The sequence below is a fragment of the Poromitra crassiceps genome (genome assembly GCF_964638095.1).
Source record: "Poromitra crassiceps genome assembly, chromosome: 2".
NCBI classification, from domain to species: domain Eukaryota; kingdom Metazoa; phylum Chordata; class Actinopteri; order Beryciformes; family Melamphaidae; genus Poromitra; species Poromitra crassiceps.
The window spans coordinates 73,224-95,184 of record NC_139624.1 but is presented as its reverse complement, the minus strand read 5'-3'; the positions used below and the strand labels follow the sequence as shown (position 1 = coordinate 95,184).

The window sequence follows — 21,961 nt, the reverse complement described above, 5'->3', positions numbered from 1 at the left end:
TGCTGTTCATTCTGTTTGTGTTCTTGAAACTACGTTCTGCATTGTTCAGTGTTTGTATAGCAGGTGAAACTATTGACCATAATTACAGTTTCATCTGATGTTCTATTCCGATTTGGTTCAAAACAGCGTAACTATACGCATTTCTATACAACGCAGCCAGGAAAAGTTTATATATAATGCAAAGAATCCAGCCGGGAAAAGTTTATATATCATCATACAGTATAAAAGGGAGCAAGTGGGCTTTGTCTGTTTGCTTCTATTTTTGTCCCATCACGATGATGTCATCGTGGATATCATTATCAGCTTATCACATCACTGATGATGTCATAGGCATTGTGAAATCATCAGTCACTCGAGCAATTGTGATGTTTTCTTTATAAAAGGGAGAGGCAACGGCCCCTGAGCAATTGTTCGCTGCACATGCCAATAGAGCAGGTGATGCCATGCAGCAGCCGAGCTGTTGGCGATGCCGCATAGCAGCTGAGCTGTGTATGCGAGCTGCAGGGCAGGCGAGGCCGCGCAGCGGGCGAGCCTAGTAATTGGGCGCACGAGATGCCTAGTATATATAGAATGTATATATGTATATAATTCCTCCAAATCCATGTGAGAGGTGGTGCAGAAGGTCTGTTTGTCTGTCTGCACCAGATTCATATTAAAGAAGGATTTTCACTCTGTAAAGGTCAGACTCTGCAGAAAGATCTGTTTGTTATTGTGGTTTCATGCAGTTCCCTCTTAATCCCTCTGGAACTAATAAAGTTATTTGAATCTTAACTTTTTGCCTTCAATTTTCCTTGTTTTTTTTTGTTTTTTTTTTTACTCCTATGACTGAAAAAATACAATGAGGTCACTAAGAACAGTAAACTGAACTAATGGGTCCTTATGGGAATGTTATAGACCGTTTTCACAGAATTGTGTCGCTATAAAAGTTTGGAACCTCGCTTATATCATGTCAGTTATTGTACTAGCAAACACTGCAACATGGAGTAAGCTGTGGGACATTTAAAATGTTTATGTTAAGTTGAAACTGTCAATATAAATATTAGTCAATATAGCTCAAATGAGATCATAATTTCTAAGAAATGACAGTCATATGAAGTGAGTTTTTGCAATGTCCCCTAAGCTGGCCCAAATCAAAAACACAATAAAATACCCCAGCCAGCAGATAAAGAGCACATTATTGTTACCGTCAAATCTCTATGGTCCCCCTACCTCACGGGCCCCAGTGCAACCGCACTGTCTGTCTATATCTACGGCCCTGATCTAGACAAAGATGGGTTACAAGCAAATCAATTAGAGGTGGCAACAACAATGAGGCCATTTACACCTGGCGTTAACATGTGGTTTCTGCCATCAGATTGCAATCAGATTGTATTTTATCACTTCAGCCTGATTCCATTTACACCTGGCGTTAACATGCATTTTAATGGTTGTCCTCTCAATCCGCATAAAGTTGGTGTATATAGATTGAGAGGACACATTGCATTTACACTTGTGTTCAATGTGTACACAATGCATCCCTGACCACCTCCGGAGGTGGTTTGGCTGATCAGATTGCAATCCTTCTTCAATGCGTTTTGGGGGTGTTTACACCTGGCATTTCAAGTGATAAAACACAATCTGATTGCAATCTGATCAGAGAAAAAGCATGTTAGGCTTCTATATAATATAATGGCCTCTATATAAGTAAGGCATAAGGCATATATATAAGGCATATATAAGGCATATATAAGGCATATATATATATAAATATATATTATATATATACCGTATATATATACAGTATATATATATATAGAGAGAGAGAGTATATATATATATATATATAGAGAGAGAGAGGTTCTGGGATGGAGACCAAAGGAAGGCATTCGTATCAGATCCAGCAATAAGTCGGAGAGGGTCGGTCACTGGGGGGGAAGTAGGGAAGAGGAGTGCATGATTAGTAGGATCAGAATGGAACACACTAAGTTAAGATGCATTAGGGCTCATTCATTTTGGAAAATAAAAACTTTGCACAGTTTAATTACTTTACAATATTCAACACAATTCTACATAGAAGAATTATGGGCAGGTAATGTAAAAATAATGTAAAAAATGTTTTAGCTCATGTTGTAGTTCCCACAGAAACCACAAGATGGAAGCACAAAACAAGGAGCCAAAGTCAGGCCTGCTCTCCACCTCTCACTGTTGGCTACTGCATAATTTCAGTACAGATGTCAAATATGAATAATCAAGATCAATATTATACATCTATATTTAATATTAACCTCGTCCTCTAGTAGTGCAATGGAATCTCCTAACTGAAACAGATTACAATTTAGATGAAAAATGACACCCCAGAATTAACCCTCTGACCATCACTGGCAGTATCAACCAGCTTTTTGCGGTAGTCTGCCTCCTATCAAACTATCAAAACAAGCCACTCGTCAAGGCTTGGGCCAAATAACTATGTGTTAACCTACTGAGCCAACCTCTCTGCATACTTGCACACTGAAATCAATATCTAGTAGCCTCGCTACTTGATCGTTTCTTTTTCAATTTAAACAAGAACTGGATTCTCTGATGTTGCAGACTTGATATGTATTCTATAGCTAATTAAAACACTTTACACCACACTTTATGAGCCTAGTTACTGTAGGCTACATTTTTACAGAGGTCTAATACTGTACCCTTTTGCCCTGCCTGTTTTTAACTTGTGCACAGCTTTATTTTTTGTGTATGTGAGTGTGAGTACTATGAGTGCAAAGCAAGCCAGAGTCCAATTCCTTGTATTGTTTGTACATAGGCCTACTTGGCCAATAAAGCTGATTCAGATTCTGACGTGGCTTAATTTTGAAAGTTGTAATAGGAAGTGCTACGTGTTATAAATGTACAATAGCTTTACACTAGTGTAGCGGAAGTGTCACGTGATTTTGGGGGACAGAAGCAGATGGCACACAGCTGTAACACATTTTTCCATGTTTTAACCAAAGGAATGATGGCTATTGTTTACGCAAATTCTTTTAACGTAGATAATTTGCTGAGTCTAAACCGGACAGCTGACGACTAGCCGCCCAACCTGACCCGTTACTTGATTTGCTTTATTCGATCGTTCAGTCGGGTCGTGGTGATGATCCCCGTCAGTGAGAAAACACCAGGTTAGTGGTCGTTGCAGCTGCACACAGAAGACAACATAAAAAAGAAGGTTTGGAATATGAAAATATTAAGAAAACATAAATGATGAAAATTAGACGTAGCCTATATGTTATACACTAACTAGCCTACATTTGGCTACGCCTTGGTTACCCTTGGTTAACGTTACATAGTTTTTTAAACGAGTAATTCATTTTGAAAGATTTATGACAATCCCGTCTCCGTCTTCCCCGTCTACTAGCTCATTAGAAAACCTTGACCACACAAAACACAACTAAGCAGAAAACACAACTGAAACGTTACTGACCCAAACAATTTCTGTCTGACTTGTTTTGAGCCCAAATTTTGGCCTCAATCATACAAGTGAAAATTGAGCATCGTACGAGTTGGGTTCTGAGTTCTGAGGGACAACTTTTTGCGCTTTTACTTTGAAGGCGAAATCTGCCAACCGGAAGGGTGGGTGCCGGTAGCTGCTTGTAGCTCGCCACAGGCAGGAGGACAGAGCGGATTCCATTGGAAAGCTGTAGTGTAGGTAGCTAAAACGGCAGTAAAAAAACGAGGGGAATCGTTCAGCAGCTGTCGAAACGGGAAAGATTTAGACAATATACTGAGGGAATCATTTGAGAAAACTCAGACAAATGCGTCTGGGTGACAGAATGGACAATATTATGATTTGGAGCACTTTGGTTGGACATCGTTTTGCAGTACTGTGAAACGTTCAATTCAGAAGGTGGCGGTAATGCACACAATTATGTTTGCCAACCGCCATTAAACATCAGAAGAAGAAGAAGAAGAAGAGGGGAATCGTTGGCTTGTATGTGTCGGTTAACGATGTCACCTCTGGGATGAATCCACCACGGTATGTCGGTTAAATGCTGGTTAATGTCTGGGTACGTTAATGTAGTCATATGGTAGGAAAACATGCTCCTTTCCTCCTTTCCACTTTTAGCCTCCCTCTCATTCTTCCAGGCAAATTAGCAGGCTAGCCCGTTTGTGTTTTGTCTCAAGATAGCATGTGTGTTTGCTCATTCTAATCCACCAGCTGATGTCATATCTAACCTAGCTAAACCCTCTCCCCTCCAGCTCCCACACCTCTGTGGAGATACATGATTAGCCTGGACGATGAGCAGGAGCAGAGGATAAGAAGAAGAAGCAGCGGCTGGCTGCCTGGCTTCCTGCAGGATTTCCCCAGGCTGTTTGTTTGATTGTGGAAATGGATGGTCTGTGGAGGAGCAGCGGCACTGAGCGCGGAGCTAGCTGGCCGACTGTCCCGGCTAGCAAGGCGACGTTTCCAGGCTTTTGGATGACTGTTGACCCGGGGAGATCAGCACTACTACCTACCTTCCCTCTCTGTTGAAGGAGTCAGGATGGGGGAGCCCAGTCTGGACGACGCCAATGTCAAGGTGGCTGTTCGTGTTCGGCCCATGAACAGGAGAGGTGAGGCTCTCACACTGCTGTCACAACACACTGAGGGGTTTATGGGTCATCAACTGCGTGTCAGATTAGAGATATTATGGATAGATTGTATCTCGGATTAATGAGATTATGGGTAGACTATCTCAGATTAATGAGATTATGGGTAGACTATCTCAGATTAGTGAGATTATGGGTAGACTATCTCAGATTAATGAGATTATGGGTAGACTATCTCAGATTAATGAGATTATGGGTAGACTATCTCGGATTAATGAGATTATGGGTAGACTATCTCAGATTAATGAGATTATGGGTAGACTATCTCAGATTAATGAGATTATGGGTAGACTATCTCGGATTAATGAGATTATGGGTAGACTATCTCAGGGTAGACTATCTCAGATTAATGAGATTATGGGTAGACTATCTCGGATTAATGAGATTATGGGTAGACTATCTCAGATTAATGAGATTATGGGTAGACTATCTCAGATTAGTGAGATTATGGGTAGACTATCTCAGATTAGTGAGATTATGGATATACTCTCATATAGGTATTACCTATCCATAATCTCACTAATCTATACCTGATCTGAATAGGAATCTCAGATTAGTGAGGTTATAGACTATCTCAGATTATTGATATTATGGATAGACTCAGATTAGTGACATTATGGATAGGCTACTGTATCTCAGATGAGTGATATTATGGATAGATATCTCAGATTAGTGAGGTTATAGACCATCTCAGATGAGTGATATTATGGATAGATATCTCAGATTAGTGAGGTTATAGACTATCTCAGATGAGTGATATTATGGATAGACTAAGGCTGGGCGATATCGACAATCAAATATCACAATCTTTTTTGACCAAAAATACCTCAATATCGACATTGCAACAATTGTAGGGGGACTATAGACCTTATTCGCTAACACCGGACAGCACAGCGCCATATTGTTGACATACCGTCCTGCAGCTGACAACTATAGTAACGGCCTTATTGTCGTTTCTGTTCCATTACAAAATAGCGATAGTGATGACAGCAATAAAAACCCCAGAGTTGTTGTTTGTATGCTGCCGTTAATGCCTGTAATAATAAACAAAAGAAAAAACGAGGTGAACAGACTTTGCTGTGAGGAGCTGTCAGAAAGTTTCACCTGTCTCTCCCAACTATCCACACACCTCTCCTGTGCTGCTGACATATCCTCCGTCTCGCTCCCTTCACGTCTGTGGACGGTAGAGATAGAAACAAACCACGGGGACTTTATTGCTGTCATTACTACAGCCACATGTAACGCAGGTCACCATCCGAACACAATAGGAACGATACAGGTAACGCTAACGGCGGCTAGCTTCCTATAAATGCTGCTCTCACATAGGTTGTCACTTAAGAGCTGCAGCGCTATGTCGAGAACATGGCGGCGGTGGGCGTGGCCGTACGTGAGTGACGTCAATCGTGGTTCCATGGTGGAACATAAGTCAACTTTCAACTGTGCTGTTCTTTCTGTTTGTGTTCTTGAAACTACTTTCTGCATTGTTCAGTGTTTGTATAGCAGGTGAAACTGTTGACCATCATTACAGTTTCATCTGATGTTATATTCCGATTTGGTTAAAAACAGCCTAACTATACGCATTTCTATATAATGCAAAGAATCCAGCCAGGAAAAGTTTATATATCATCATCATATAAAAGGGAGCAAGTGGGCTTTGTCTGTTTGTTTCAATTTTTGTCCCACTGATGATGTCCCATCACCATGATGTCATCGTGGATATCATCTTATCACATCACTGATGATGTCATAGGCATTGTGAAATCATCAGTCACTCGAGCACTTGTGATGTTTTTTTTGTAAAAGGGAGAGGAATTGTTGGCTGCACATGCCAATAGAGCAGGCGAGGCCACGCAGCAGCCGAACTGTTGGCGAGGCCGCGTAGCAGCCGAGCTGTGTATGCGAGCTGCAGGGCGGGCGAGCAGAGAAAGACCTTCACGTCACATGTCACTGTTTGGATCTCACCTCACCTGCAATTACTGCTCATGGCCATATGTGATGTCAGGAGAGCTGCCAGTAGCCTATGTAGGCTACTTGTAGCCTACTTTGTTTGTTCCTTCAGAAGACCAGACCTGATCAAAAGAGAGGTGTGCTTGGCGAGTTCATGTTGATGTGCTGATGATGGTCGAGTCCTGTAATGTGTCTTTGCTAACACAGGAGGTCCCAGTCGGCCAGTTAGATGCTACAGGCCCCCACCAGCCTGAGCAACTGTAGTCCTGTCCCGATCTGCAGGCAGAGTGCTTGGCAGGCACTCTGATTCACAATCTGGATCGCACAGTGACAGCTACGAAAGCTGAGATTTTTTTTTTTTATTGTATTGTAATTGCACATTTTCCCTTAGATTGTTTTTGTCAGTTTGAGACTGAGCCAGTGTTGGTGTAGGCCTATCAATTGACTAGTCATGAAATCCATCAAATTCTTTTTGTGTCCGCTAGATGTAGGCTATTTTTTATATATTTGCGAGTTCACTGTCCTTTTGTCCCTATCTTACATGTAATATATATATGCTTTGTATAGGCTATACTTTTTCTATTCATCTGTGTGATATTTGTAGCTATTTAGTGTTATTTGTATTTCTTGTCAAAATAAATTGACAAATAACCTTGGATACAATATACTCCTATGAGTATGCATGGTTCTAGCTGTGAACTTTAACAATGTCTTTGAAGCTTAAAGCAGCAGTGCTGGACTTGTATGATTAATGATTTCTATTAAACCAAACCATCAGTATCAAAATCATATGCCAAATTATTAGGGTCTACAAAAAAACTGAAAAACAAACAGTATCAAAATAAGTCAGAGTCCTCATCCCCTGCAGTGTGTACAAGAGAGAGAGTCATTGTAATATGCTACAGTAATTATTTTTGTAAATACAGGTGAAGTCATCAGCTTTTGTGGCTTATAATCATGGACTGTATGTATGGTCTGTAGAAGTTTTTATTCCATACATTATAATTCAAGACACTTCTAGCAGTAGCTAAGAAAAATACAGTAGGCCCTATACAAAAATAAAACTATAGCCTACAGAAACTAAAAGAAAGAATGAAAGAAATTAACTCAGAAACACTTTCTCCGTTGTGATTTGTGCATGCGCAAGTGGTGGCAACTATTGAACATGCATAGTCCACTCCAGAGCCGTACTCGAGTCCACTGCGTTTCTTGTTTATTGCTTTTACGACAACAACAACTTGCTTTACGTTCCTCCCTTCTCAGAAGACTTTGCTAGACACTTAAGTCCCCTAATGAAATCCCACAATTGCCGTGGCCTGAGTCTGTTATGTTATATGAAGCTGGCTATCTGAGCAACATAATTATGCTAACAATAGAAGCTACACACCATCAAACCTGTTACAGCATGTTACTGGGTTGTCAGAGGAGAGGAGACTTACAACAGGGAGCGCGTGAGGTAAATGCTGGTTTGAAGTTGTGAACAGTGGAGATTAGTCTCATAACTGTGGGCTTTCGTGACAATTCATTCATGACATGAAACTTGTCTCGCTATGCAGCTGCCTGTCACTGGCTTGTCAAACCTACTGCTGTACAGTAGCTGTTTGTCTATTCACTGTCAATGGAGGCAACAGAACTGCAGCTAGGGGCTACTCAATGGAGGAGGCCTCTGCTAGCTGTTAGCTTGTCTATTCACTGTCAATGGAGGAGGCCTCTGCTAGCTGTTAGCTTGTCTATTCACTGTCAATGGAGGAGGCCTCTGCTAGCTGTTAGCTTGTCTATTCACTGTCAATGGAGGCAATAGAACTGCAGCTCGGGGCTACTCAATGGAGGAGGCCTCTGCTAGCTGTTAGCTTGTCTATTCACTGTCAATGGACGACTGTGCTAGCTGTTAGCTTGACTAGTCGGCTTGAACACTTTATGCACGTTAGCTTTTTATCTTTTTTTGTTTTAATTATTAATGCGAGCGTAATCACAGCTCTCGGAGGTGTTTTGCGTTTGGTCCTGTGCAGTGTTGGGGGTAACTCATTACAAAAGTAACATATTACATGTAATATATTACTTTTAGCAGTAACTCAGTAATATAACTTATATTATATTATCAGCGGGATATATGCCACAACACCACGCAGCTCGAGTGCTATATTGCTTTTATAAAACGGTTTCCAAGTATAATAATATAATAATAATAATACTATAAGTCCGACTGGCATGGTATTCTGATAGAGTCAGTTGAAACACTACTGTAAGGCGGGACCGCAAGAACGTGCAGGTGATTTGATTGGATCGTTCTGGAGACTGAAGTTGACATTGGCCAATCCTGGCGCTTGCTGAGAAGCTGAGAGCTTTCTGGAAAGCCCGACACGCAGCTCGAGCGCAGCGCTGCATTCTCAGCGCTTGCTGAAAAGCTGAGTGCTTTCTGCAAAGCCCGACACCAACTAACGTTACGGGGTTAAATGCGGGGTTAAATGCGGGGTTAACAGCCTTTTTTTTGCAAAGAAGACATTAGCCCGCGTCTATTCTTGTACAAAACATAATTTTCTGCAAAGTATTAGTAAAGTTATAAGCGAAGATCGATGCACAAGGATCTGACAGCTGTCTCCGCCATTTGTTTTTTTTTACATTGTCATTTGAGGTAACCAAAGGCTTTTAGTAAGAGAGTTGCCATGGCAACCAATAACCCATGGCCATGGGTTATTGGCCATGGGTTATTGTGTGGGTTACACACACACACACACACACACACACACACACACACACACACACACACACACCCCCCTGGTGGCTTTCATCTCCTCCAGCCCCCTATGCAGGATGCCCCATGGAGAGGAGACAACAGACTGTTGTGTGTTTGATCTGTGGGAGTGAAGCAGTGGGGAGGGCCCTGGGAGAGACAAGGTGTTTACAGGGTTTCATCTGATTGGCTGGCTCTGTTACAGAGGTTTACCCATCAAACTCTTTATACAGAGGGGACATGTGGAGGGTTTCTAACTTGCTTTTAAAAGTGTTGATGAGTGTCTATGATCTCTGCAATCAGTCAGTACATTTACATACACTTAAAACATCGAATTATTGCGTTAGTCTAAAACCGGACTTTTGAAATGCATGTTGCATGCTGTAGCCAAGGACTCAACATGGCGCACACACAGACACAGGTAGATGATGCCTCTAGTGCAGTGCTGACCAATTTGGTCAGCTCTGCTTGTTTTTGGATCTGCTTGCCACGTGTGTTCACTCCTGAGATTGCATCCCTGCAAATTGTCATGGCAAATTTTTTACAAAAGATGGACAATAAAGCTGATTTTCAAAGTACCTTGAGGATTTTTCAAGTTGTGAATTAAGTCAAATTTCTCTCTTGATTACAAATGTGGAAAATACAACTGTTTTTAACTGGGTGTTTACTGATTAAATGTTTAAGCTCCCCACAAATTCAGATGCTTTTTTAAATATATATAACCAATTGCAAATTATTACAATTACCAAACAGATCAAAAGTAGATTATTATATTGAAATGTTATTTTAGATTTAGAATGTTAATTTTCTATAAAACACAATACATTTGAATGTAATTCCACAACGTCTATTTTTGGCCCTCGGCCCTCCACCCAGATTGAGTTTTGGCCCTTCATGGGAAAGAATTTGGGCACCCCTGCTCTAGTGTGAGACGCATGCGTCCTCAATGTAAACGATGGCTAGGCTAGTCAGCATAGGAGCTGAGCATCAGAGCTAAGTTACTGTATGTTACAGGCTATGTGATCTCATTTTGATAACTAATGTAATATTTGTTCACTTCCATTCACTGAGCCTCCCCTGAAACTGTTTGGAGCCCCCCTGGGGAGGCCTGCCTCCCACTTATTTAAGACCTTTATGTTTACTCTTGCTTTTAACTGCTACTAAACTACTGCCTCTCTCGGCCTGTAATTTAAAAAAAAGATTCCTGTACATTTCCAACAAATGGACTGTGCATGTAATAATAATACTGAAGAATGCCTTGTAACTTATTTAAAACAGAAATAATGTTTCATGTTTGTTAATTTGAGTATATATTTTAACTAAAACTGTCGGCTGTGTTTTTTATGTGTTTTTTATATGTGCATTGCTTTGCTGCTTGTTTTTTCGATTATTTTTTTGTAAAGCACCTTGAATTGCCTTTGTGTATGAAAGGTGCTATATAAATAAAATTTGACTTGACTTGACTTGACTTTATAAACCTCTTCTCTCCAGAATGTTACCTCTCATCTCCTCTCCTCTCATCTCATCTCCTCTCCTCTCTCATCTCTCCTCTCCTCTTATGTCCTCTCCTCTCTCCTCCCCCAGAGCCTCCCTCTCAGTACAGTCTGTTCACCCTGGTCTCTAACCTGTGGGCTCACCTGTACGTGGCTCTGGAGAAGAACGCCTGGCTGCAGAAACGCATCGAGGAGCTGGAGGAGGAGCACAACTTCCTGCGCTGCCAGCTGGACCACTTCATGGTCAGCATGAGGAGCCAGGAGGGTGAGGCCCACGGACACGCGTCACTCACCCACACTGCACTGACACCAGAGACAGCACTAGAGCCATAATACTAGATATGATTACATTGGAATCAATCCCTGTGGGGGTAATTGGGTTCTTAGAAAAGGATTCAGCAAAAACATACATTAAAAAATAGGGGTGTCTGGGTATTGTAGTGTAGAGGTAAAAGCACTCGCCTAACACCACAGAGACTGGCGTCCAGTTCCCGGCAGCTGTACTTCTGGCTTGGTCAGACGTCCCTACAGACACAATTGGCCGTGTCTGCGGGTGGGAAGCTGGTGGGTTATGAGTCCTGATCGCTGCACTAGTGCCTCCCCTGGTCGATCAGGGCACATGTTCGGGGGGGGAGGGCAACTGTGTGGAATAGTGTCCTGTTAGTGAAACTCCTCGATGTCAGGTGAAAAGAAGCAGCTGGCTTCCTCCAACACATGCACAGTTGCCAGCCGCTTCTTTTCACCTGACAGCGAGGAGGTTCACCGGCAGGACGTAGCACGTGGGAGGATCACACTATTCTCACCAGTTCCATTCTGCCCCAACCAGGCGCCCCAACCGACCAGGGTGCTAGTGCAGCGACCAGGACACAGGCCCTCAATCTTTGCTGCATGTCATCCCCTCTCTCTCTCTGTCTCTCTCTCTCTCCACCTTTCCTGTCTGCCTACTGTCCTATCTATTAAAATGCAAAAAAACAACAAAACAACAACAACAACAATGCCTGCTACAGCCAACAGGCTCGTCAATGCTTTTCCGCGCTGGCAATGGCCCTGGTGAGACAGACACACACACACACACACACACACACACACACACACACACACACACAACCCGTCATTACGAGATGTATATCTTTGACTCCAAAGTAGAGTTCGGCAATATATCAATATTATTGATATTGTGACATGAGACGATCTTCTTAGATTTTGGATGTCGTAATATCTTGATGTGGCATAAGTGCATTACAGTAAAGTGATGTCATTTTCTGTTCTATTATTTTCCTTTTTTAATACATTTTATTTTGGTTTTTCATTATGTAAAACGTATACAATGACAGTACAAAAGTGTTGTTCACAATACAAGACAAAAAAACGAGTAAATAAGATGATAAAGAGACAAAAATACGTACAAATACATCATCTTCACAGCATTAGATGAGTGAAAATAGAGAGACCATTCACATAGTCATTCAATCCTGTGGGATGTGAGATCTTTTCCAGAGGTATGCAGCTCTTCACCTCTGAGAGCCACATTCACATTGGCAATGGGAGGTCTGACTTCTGTCATACATGTTTTGGCAATGACCAGGAGGATTTCCCTAAGCTTAAAGGAGGACTTACCCCCTAGATATGTATTAGAACAGTGATTTGAAAATACCTATGGAAAAAACCAAGAAATGACATATACTCTTGTCTATACTAGACTCTTTGGCTGTGTTCAAGTCAAGATTTTTTTTCGGAAAACGACGCCATTACAGTTTGCCTACTGCCTCAAAAATAATTTATTTGAGAGGGGCCATATCTTTATAAATATCAACAACTAGCCAACGCTGGTGGCCTGTTTGTGGTTGAAAGTTATATCAATTTGGTAATTCAGTGGCGAACTAGAAATTTAATTATTTTTCTGCATGTATCTCTATGGCAGTGTCTCAAACTACGTTACGAGAGCAAAGTGACGTGGGCTCGTTACAGCAGCACACCACACAATACGACAAACCCCCCGTTCTGGGCTAACACAATGCGAGATTTCTCTACGTCATTCCCTCGTCCAAGTTGCCATATAGTCCCTTTTTCATTTTAGTTTGGGGGCTTTTCGTGATTCTTGTTAAAAGTTGTGCAAAAGTTTTCCTCTCAGCGCAGTGCAGGCTGCGCCTCCTCCCTCCTGCCAGACCCCGGCTGGCGAAACAGCCTGCTGCATGCATGGGGCGCTCTAACCTCACGGAGCAACAAACAAACACAGACAGAAATAGCTGGTGTGCGATTTAGAGAATACAGTCTGAGATTGGGTACAGGATTGAGGGAATCCCGCATCTGTTTGCGAAGGTGCGACTGGACAGGACGCTTTTCACAGACGGGCACAGTAGTCGGAGCGAGGCGAGTGTCTCTCAGGGCTACTCAGGGCAGAGCTGCAGATCTCTCCTCCTCCTCCTCCGCGCATTCAGTCTGTCCAAAATCATTACCGATATAATCTCAGTAGGAGGGATGCAGGGAAATATGATAGTAGCCGATGTGTTTAGAGAAGCTTTGTCACGTTGTCACGTCGTAGTATAGCGTTATATTTTACATGTGCGCTAAACTGCGACCATATTTGTTTGCGGAAATATCAGACTGCTCTCTCTGCTCTCAGAGCACAGAGAGCCCAGCTGCTGCTGCGCGCGCCCCCGGAGCTTGGCGCTAGTGCATGAGGTTTTACAGTACGACTCTCTCCCGCCCGCTCCCGCCTGCCTGGGCTGGAGACAGCTGCTTCCAACTCGGACTGATAATATATACATCATCATTCGAGCTTATCCAGGTAAGATATTAATAAAGTAGTGACACATTCAGCGGGAAACTAACTATAATTAAGACATGTGCCAACTTTGACGACGTTTGGTTCAGTATTTTAAGAGCAAACTTCAATAGGAATAGGCTTGGAGTTCTGAGGAGCCGAAAGGGTACAGGGGGGGTAGGGGAGTAATTATCTTGAAATCCCATAGTCTTTGGGGACAACCTGACGTCAGGTTGTACCAAATCTCCCATTCATTTGAGGAAAAAAAAAAAAAAAAGCAGTGTTCCACCCTTAGAGGGCGCTTATGCCAGTTATGCTGCTGAAAAATGATACAAATGGCAGAATGGCAACAGTTTGGTGTCAAATGTGGAAATTCTGACCAGAATTCTTCACACATCACCCCCAAAGTCATATATATTGGTTAAAAGCTGAAAAAAAGTGTTTTGGGGGTTAGTTACACTTTAAGTTATGTGAAGTTAGTAATCTGGTAATCACACAAGGGGCTCGTTTTGATGTGGATATTAAGTTAAGTTAGTAATCGGGTAATCACATAAGGGGCTCATTTTGATTTGGATATTAAGTTAAGTTAAGTGAAGTTAGTAATCGGGTAATCACATAAGGGGCTTGTTTTGATGTGGATATTAACACATTAAGTGCCATAGACGACCTAACTCGTCTTACATAATCCAGCGCTTGAGTGCCAAGGACGAGCTAACTCGTCTTACATAAACATTTTTTTTTTTTTGACGGTGGGACATCAATCAACCCCTTTTACATCTTCGAGATAACTATTGGAGCAAGAGAATGTGTATAATCTATTTTACCGACCACTAAGTGGCGACAGAGACAGAGAGAAAGCCACAGCCACGGACCCGTGGACCAAAAGCAGCCGCCTCCCGCGGAAATGGCTTGGCGATTTTACAGTCAGAAACGAAGGAGCCTCATTCTCATACTGTAGGCGGGGACGCTTCGCGCTGCTGCGGTGGGGGGTTCCAGAAATGGACTGGGTGAGCAGCATAAAGCCTAGAGTCGCACGGGGCTTAATCGGGGCTCTCAAACCCAAGAGACAGTGAGACCTATCCACACTCGCTGCCAGGGAGAGGCTGCTCAACTCGCTGGAAACTCCCAGCAGCACAGACGGAGGGAGGAGCCCGGAGACACACACACAGAACGGACAGAGATCCCCTCCCCCCAGAGCCGCGGAGCAACGCGCGAACACACACACACACACACACACACACACACACACACACACGCACACACACACACACACACACACACACACACACACACACACACACACACACACACACACACACACACACACAATACAGTATACAGACTCGCCCAAAGGCACCCACAATCACAGGCAGGTGACTATTCTGCTGAATTTCACAAAACTGCGATTATCTCAGCTTGCTGTCTCATACGCTAAAACCATGCTGTACTCAACGGCTAATATCTACATAACTACTAACTCTGCAAACTAACTCTTTTAGACAGAGAAAGCACACATTCTATTAGTTATTTTTAGATGATTGGTGTTCACGAAGTCTTAACAGAAAACAGATCCTCGGCTGTTGTAAAATGAGCCAGAATCCTCAAAAAAAAACCTGGCACAACTTACCTACAGGTTGAAAAAATGGCTGGCACTCAATGTGTTAAGTTTAGTTTAGTTAAGTTAGTAATCGGGTAATCACATAAGGGGCTCGTTTTGATGTGGATATTAAGTTAAGTTAGTAATCTGGTAATCACATAAGGGGCTCGTTTTGATTTGGATATTAAGTTAAGTTAAGTGAAGTTAGTAATCGGGTAATCACATAAGGGGCTTGTTTTGATGTGGATATTAAGTTTAGTTAAGTTAAGTTAGTAATCGGGTAATCACATAAGGGGGCTTGTTTTGATGTGGATATTAAGTTTAGTTAAGTTAAGTGAAGTTGGTAATCAGGTAATCACATAAGGGGCTCGTTTTGATGTGGATATTAAGTTAAAGTCGAACTGAACCTGTTTGTCACGTGCATAATGAGTCCGTTTCAGACTGAAAACATAGTTTGTCTAAGATGACAAGTTGAGAGGCGGGTCATAGTATCATGTCGATGATTTTATTTGACAATTCTGGGGACTGGATTGGGCTTTGGCCAATCCTGGCGTGTTCCGCCTCCAAATCGAGTGGGATTCAGTAGTTGTGGCGCTCCCCTCGGGAAGAGCCGTTTGACGGGAGGAGTGGAGCTCAGCGAGCCGCAGGCAGCCAGCTGCCTTCGTGTTGCCGAGCGGAGAGTGCAGCACGTCGGCCTGGAATCTCCAAAGTGCGACCCCTGACAACCAAGCTCTCGGATGCGCGCGCCATTATCGCTGCTATAACGATACGCTATCCCTGGAATGCGCGTTTTAACGAGCCAGTTACATTTCTTTGCATTCTTAGAGATTATAGTTTTTGTTTTTTATCCATGTTTCTAACAATTGGCCAAGTTAGTAGTTAGTTTATGGGATAGGAATTCTGCCAGATGACAGGCACTAGGCGCCATTTTCGACTTCATTTGGAAGAGAAAATTATCCAGAAATGAAGATTTGATTGACAGCTGCATGTCGTGATATGATTGGTTGAAATGGGGTAGAAATTTGATAGTATTGGGTGACGTCAGCAAACTGTAAATCACTGTTATCAATGAAATCTTGAAAAACGAACTTTTGATGTGAAAAAGTGTGAAAAACTAAAGAAATTAGATTGTTGTGATTTGTTTTGCATACATTATTAAATAGGTGCACTGCATACCCAGGTATTTGAAGTAAAAGAAAAGAAAAGTCATTCTTGGGTTCAGCTCGACTTTAAGTGAAGTTAGTAATCGGGTAATCACATAAGGGGCTTGTTTTGATGTGGATATTAAGTTAAGTTAAGTGAAGTTAGTAATCGGGTAATCACATAAGGGGCTTGTTTTGATGTGGATATTAAGTTAAGTTAAGTGAAGTTAGTAATCGGGTAATCACATAAGGGGCTCGTTTTGATGTGGATATTAAGTTAAGTTAGTAATCGGCTTATCACATAAGGGGCTCGTTTTGATGCGGATATTAAGTTAAGTTACCGTAAATTCCGGACTATAAGCCGCGGCTTTTTTCCCGTTTTTTGGCCTTTTTTGCCCCCTGCGGCTTATATAACGGTGCGTCTTATCTATGGATTTTTTCCAAAAAAAAAAAAAAATCTCTCTTTTTTTAGCACTCTTTCTAACTATAAATCCACTTCTGTTTTAATTTCCTCTCTTGCCCTCTTTTAACAACATAACATAACATAACATAACACAACACAGGTAAGCAGAAAGAAAAAGACGAAGCAATCACGCCATGAATGAGGAAATGACTCACCTGCTGGAGGCTGGAGATACACGGCTTGGGCTAAACTTTTACTCCGTGAAACACTATCGATTAAGTCCGACATCGCTCAGAGGTTTTGAGCAGCTTGAAAACAAGTTTGAAAACGTGCAGAAGTCCATCCACTCACTCACTAAAGAAACTAAGGCAACCGTGAACAGAGTTTATAATGCGGAAAAGCGCATCCGCGCACTGGAGGACAAAAACAACACAGTGAGTCCGAAAATGGATAAAATGCAAAATCGAAACCCTGCACACGCAGGTTGATGACTTAATCAGCAGGAGTAAAAGAAATAACATTCGCCTGATCAATGTAAAAGAGGAGCTGAGATCGGTGACATGGACGCTTTCGTGGCAAAATCCTGTGTTACATCCTGGACCTGAAGGAAGGCGAGAAACCACCAGAGGTGGACAGGGCACACCGGGCGCCTCGGCCACGTCCAGACCCCGGCCTGCCACCGAGGGCCATCTTCATCTGCCTACTCCGCTGGCCCGACCGTCAACTCATCCTCCAGGCTGCGGGGAAGAAGCCCCTCACCTGGGAGGGTATGCGCTTTTTCGTCCGGGCAGGACCTCTCCGCGTTGGTGCAACAGAAACGCGCAACATACAACAGCATCATCGAGTCAATGGATATCGCTTTGGCGTACTGTACCCAGCGAGACTCGTCATAACCAGACCGGACTATCTTTAGCACTCTTTCTAACTATAAATCCACTTCTGTTTTAATTTCCTCTCTTGCCCTCTTTTCACCACACCGCGGACACTGTGTGCCCAGCGGCGGAACAAGAGCTCAAAGTGAAACTGCCGAATATCTTTTGAGTTGGACTGGTCAATAGTACTGTGAGTAACTAAAATAAAAAAATAAAAAACGGAATTCTCTCTTCTTTAGCACTCTTTCTAACTATAAATCCACTTCTGTTTTAATTTCCTCTCTTGCCCTCTTTTCACCACACCGCGGACACTGTGTGCACTGTAAAAAAAACAAAAAATACCACAATGTGTGATTTTGTCTGGGGATTAGTGACCTGACTTTTGTTTTGTTGAAATGTTAATAAATGGGAGCTTCCCCAAACAGCGATCTCTTTCCCGACATTCCTCTCTGTGCACGAACCCTTTCATATGGTAATTAAACATCAAAACACCCGCGGCTTATAGACCGGTGCGGCTTATAGAAGAAAAAAATAGTCACCTTTGAAGGTGCGGCTTATAGACCGGTGCGTCTTATAGTCCGGAATTTACGGTAGTAATCGGCTAATCACATAAGGGGCTCGTTTTGATGTGGATATTAAGTTAAGTTAAGTTAGTAATCGGCTAATCACATAAGGGGCTCGTTTTGATGTGGATATTAAGTTAAGTTAAGTTAGTAAATAGTAATCGGCTAATCACATAAGGGGCTCGTTCTGATGTGGATATTGGTGATCACAGAAGGAAAAATAAATACGCATATCCAGAACGCCGTTGTTTTTCTCCCAGGGGCAGAATCTTTGGTTACAAATATACCAAATATTTTAAATATAATACAGTGGTTCTCAAATATTTTCACGTCAAGGACCCCTAAACTGACCCAAATTAGACCACTGACCCCCATTTGATATGATTTTGTCCCAGGGTCCCCCATCTGATATGATTTTAGCTTTAAGATGATTTACTGTATTGCAGAAAGTGCATGAAACCCATGACCAAAATATTCATGCCTTCTGTGTGTGTGTGTGTGTGTGTGTGTGTGTGTGTGTGTGTGTGTGTGTGTGTGTGTGTGTGTGTGGGTGTGTGTGTGTGTGTGCGCGCGCGGATCGAATATTCCTCATAGGCTTAATTGATATATAGCAGGCCTCACTGTGCTCGTCGACATGAGTGCACTGAAGCAACAAGACCACCTTGGTTTTGACCACACACCAAAACATATGTGACAATATGTTTCTGCTGGAACAGTTTTGTGGGGATGGTATGTCTGGATGTTGTTGTTGATGATGTCTCTTAGTCAGTCTGCTGTTTTCCTCCATCTAGATTGTACCATAGATACATCAGTTAGGACCTTTACACATCGAGAGTGTTTTTTTTTTTCGTGCGATTAATTCGCACGTCAATAATATTTTCAGAATCAGTCAATGCAACCGTGCATACCAACGGCGAAGTTTCGCTGAGCGTTTATTTTCTCGGACCAAGGTCGATTTTTCAGAAATTCGCCTCCGACATGTACACGTCTGTTGCTGTGATTGACAGATGGGTCAATATTCGCATCGCAGTTTCGTGCTGTATATTCGCAGCGCTCTCGGTGTGTTAACAACCTTACGTCTGCTGTTTCCCTCCATGTGTAGATTAGATTGTGCCATAGATACATCTGTATATTTCCCATAAGCCACCAGTGACGTGTTGCAGTGCGGCCGAGATAAGGCAGAACTCGTACCTCCAGCTGTGAAGCGTGTAGTGCAGTCTAGCATGGCACGCTGCGTGGGTGGCTATCTCTCTGTCATCTGTGTGTGTGTGTGTGTGTGTGTGTGTGTGTGTGTGTGTGTGTGTGTGTGTGTGTGTGTGTGTGTGTGCGTGTGGGTGTGTGTGTGTGTGTGTGTGTGCGTGTGGGTGTGTGTGTGCGTGTGTGCGCGCGCACACGCGTGCGATTGGTTCCTGATTGTTAGCGGCCTTGCTAGAGACGGCCAGTAGCTCGTCAAGAAGCGAATGTGTTTTTCATCGAAAAGATGGATTTTGGTTTCGCTCTCATTCTCCCCATTCCTGGACATTATCTTGTTTTCCAGAAAGTCCTGGAGATGTTTTCCATTAGATTGCGTATTGGTTATTGGAACATCCGTGACCATCCCATTCTTATATAACGTCAATTCCCTCTGTTCTTCTTTTGTTCCTCTCTCCTCCACGTCTGGTTTCATCCTCCCCCTATCCTCCTCACACATTTCTATTCTATTCTACTCTGTTATTTTCTATTCTATTCTATTCTATTCTATTCTACTCTGTTATTTTCTATTCTATTCTATTCTACTCTGTTATTTTCTATTATATTCTACTCTGTTATTTTCTATTCTATTCTATTCTATTCTACTCTGTTATTTTCTATTCTATTCTATTCTACTCTGTTATTTTCTATTCTATTCTACTCTGTTATTTTCTATTCTATTCTATTCTACTCTGTTATTTTCTATTCTATTCTATTCTACTCTGTTATTTTCTATTCTATTCTACTCTGTTATTTTCTATTCTATTCTATTCTATTCTACTCTGTTATTTTCTATTCTATTCTATTCTACTCCACTTCATCTGCAAATAGAGAGGCAAAGTGACCGCCTACTTCCTGCTTCAGCACTGTATCAGAGATTTTCATCCGCCATTTATTTTCCCATACACATTTCCTAAAATGCGTATAAAAATAGTTTTACTGGTTCAAACCAAACGGTACAGATATATTTAGAAACAGGAGAGATCGCATAACCTTTCACTGGGACCAAATCGTTAAAAAAATGCGGGTTTAAAGAACATATTTTTTCGATGTTGTTTTTTTAAGTTTTGGTCCAAGTGAAATGTTCTATGGTCTCTCCCGATTATAGCGTTAGCTGAACCGTTTGGTTCGACCAAGTAAAACTATTTTATAAGCATTTTACGAAATGTCTATGGGAAAATAAATGGCGGATGAAAATCTCTGGTACAGTGCTGAAGCAGGAAGTGATGTTCCACTTTGCCTTTCTATGCCATGACATGCATTTGAGCTAACACTAAAAGACAATTTATCATTTTATATATACTTTTTGCAATTGACCTCAGCCAATGTGGAGTTCTATTCTATTCTATTTAATCTTCAGGTATGACCAAAGCTCTTTTCCTCTTCTCCATCCTCCAGAAGATCGTCGTCCAGACCCGCCTCCCCGCAGGCAGAGGGTCTCCCCTGGGGCGAGGACCGGGGCCACGACGAGTCTCCGCCCCTGGAGCCGTTCCTCCACGAGCTCCCCCACCACGAGGAGGAGCAGGGGCGCCCCCTGGAGGAGGAGCCGCTGCCCCACATGCTGCTGCCGGCGGACAGCCTGGTGCTGCTGGAGAAGGCCGAGAGGAGGATGATGAAGAAGAAGAGGAGGAACAAGCAGAAGAAACAGCGGCACCGGCATTTCAACGACCTGTGGGTCCGCATCGAGGAGAGGTAAGAGGGGGACAGATGATGACCACCAGTGTTGGGCAAGTTAACTGCAAATGTGTAATTAGTTACAGTTACTAGTTATTTGTCTCAAAAAGTAATTTAATTACTTTAGAAATGACTGCATAATAAAAGTAATTATTTACTAGGGAAAGTAACAGTTGCGTTACTTTTAAAAGTCTCCTTCGATTGCCTTATTAATGCACAGATTATTGTAGTGTTGCTGTGGCACAGTGTGGGACAAGACATACTGTCAAAGTTTATCATGGTACCTGCATGAGATACTTGAACATTTGCTTACTGGGGAGGCTTATCCACCTTATTTCTAGCTGCCATGATGCCTGATGGGTGCTTCTTCCTCTTCTGGTGTAATAGACTGTTTTACAGTCTATGGTTTTAACTTGACAAAAAAAACGTCTATGAGGATTTTACAGCAGAGCCATTCTGCTCTACAGCCGTGTCGTTCGGGTGCTGGGATAACGTAATGCATTGTGGGTAGTCGGCTACTGTGGCTAATGCTAGCGGCTAGCGTAATAGTTACTTTACATGGCAGTAAAACGCCACTGAATGACCAAATTGATTTAACTTTTAACCATTTCGAGTAACACTGTTTCCATACGGACCCCCAGCGTTGGTTAGTTGTTTATAACGTGACTATATTTATAACTTTTATAACGTACTCCAGCTTCCGGTTTATAATTTCGGGTCTGCAGCCAAAGAGTATAACAAAGGAAATGGCAAGCTGCAACAATAAGTCACGTTAAACCGGACCTTGTACCCACAATTATTTTTTTACAGTGGGGCATTCAAAGATAAGGTGGATAGACTATACGGCTCAACAAGTACCAAGTACCAACTCTTTTGATGAGGATTTTCCGAAACGTCTGTGGGAAAACGAATGGGGAATGAAATGTCTAGGTCCCATGCCTGA

At 42.4% G+C, this 21,961-nt stretch overlaps 1 protein-coding gene across 1 annotated transcript; it reads left to right on the top strand.

The window, feature by feature from the left end:
* The first annotated feature begins 3,728 nt into the window (after positions 1 to 3,728).
* On the top strand, positions 3,729 to 20,981 carry LOC310794853 (coiled-coil domain-containing protein 106-like). The gene is made up of 4 exons (XM_083656905.1): positions 3,729 to 3,988; positions 4,213 to 4,566; positions 10,865 to 11,038; positions 20,743 to 20,981. The coding sequence occupies exons 2-4, from the start codon at positions 4,497 to 4,499 to the stop codon at positions 20,955 to 20,957; spliced, it is 459 nt and encodes a 152-aa protein (XP_083513031.1). The 5' UTR covers positions 3,729 to 3,988; positions 4,213 to 4,496; the 3' UTR covers positions 20,958 to 20,981.
* Positions 20,982 to 21,961: the final 980 nt, after the last annotated feature.

What these genes read in the sequence shown, in the direction of transcription:
- LOC310794853 (XM_083656905.1), top strand. Translation starts at nt 4,497, where the DNA reads ATGGGGGAGCCCAGTCTGGACGACGCCAATGTCAAGGTGGCTGTTCGT. An exon ending in TCGGCCCATGAACAGGAGAG is followed by an intron (nt 4,567 to 10,864) that starts GTGAGGCTCTCA and finishes CTCCTCCCCCAG; the next exon opens with AGCCTCCCTCTCAGTACAGT. An exon ending in CAGCATGAGGAGCCAGGAGG is followed by an intron (nt 11,039 to 20,742) that starts GTGAGGCCCACG and finishes TCCATCCTCCAG; the next exon opens with AAGATCGTCGTCCAGACCCG.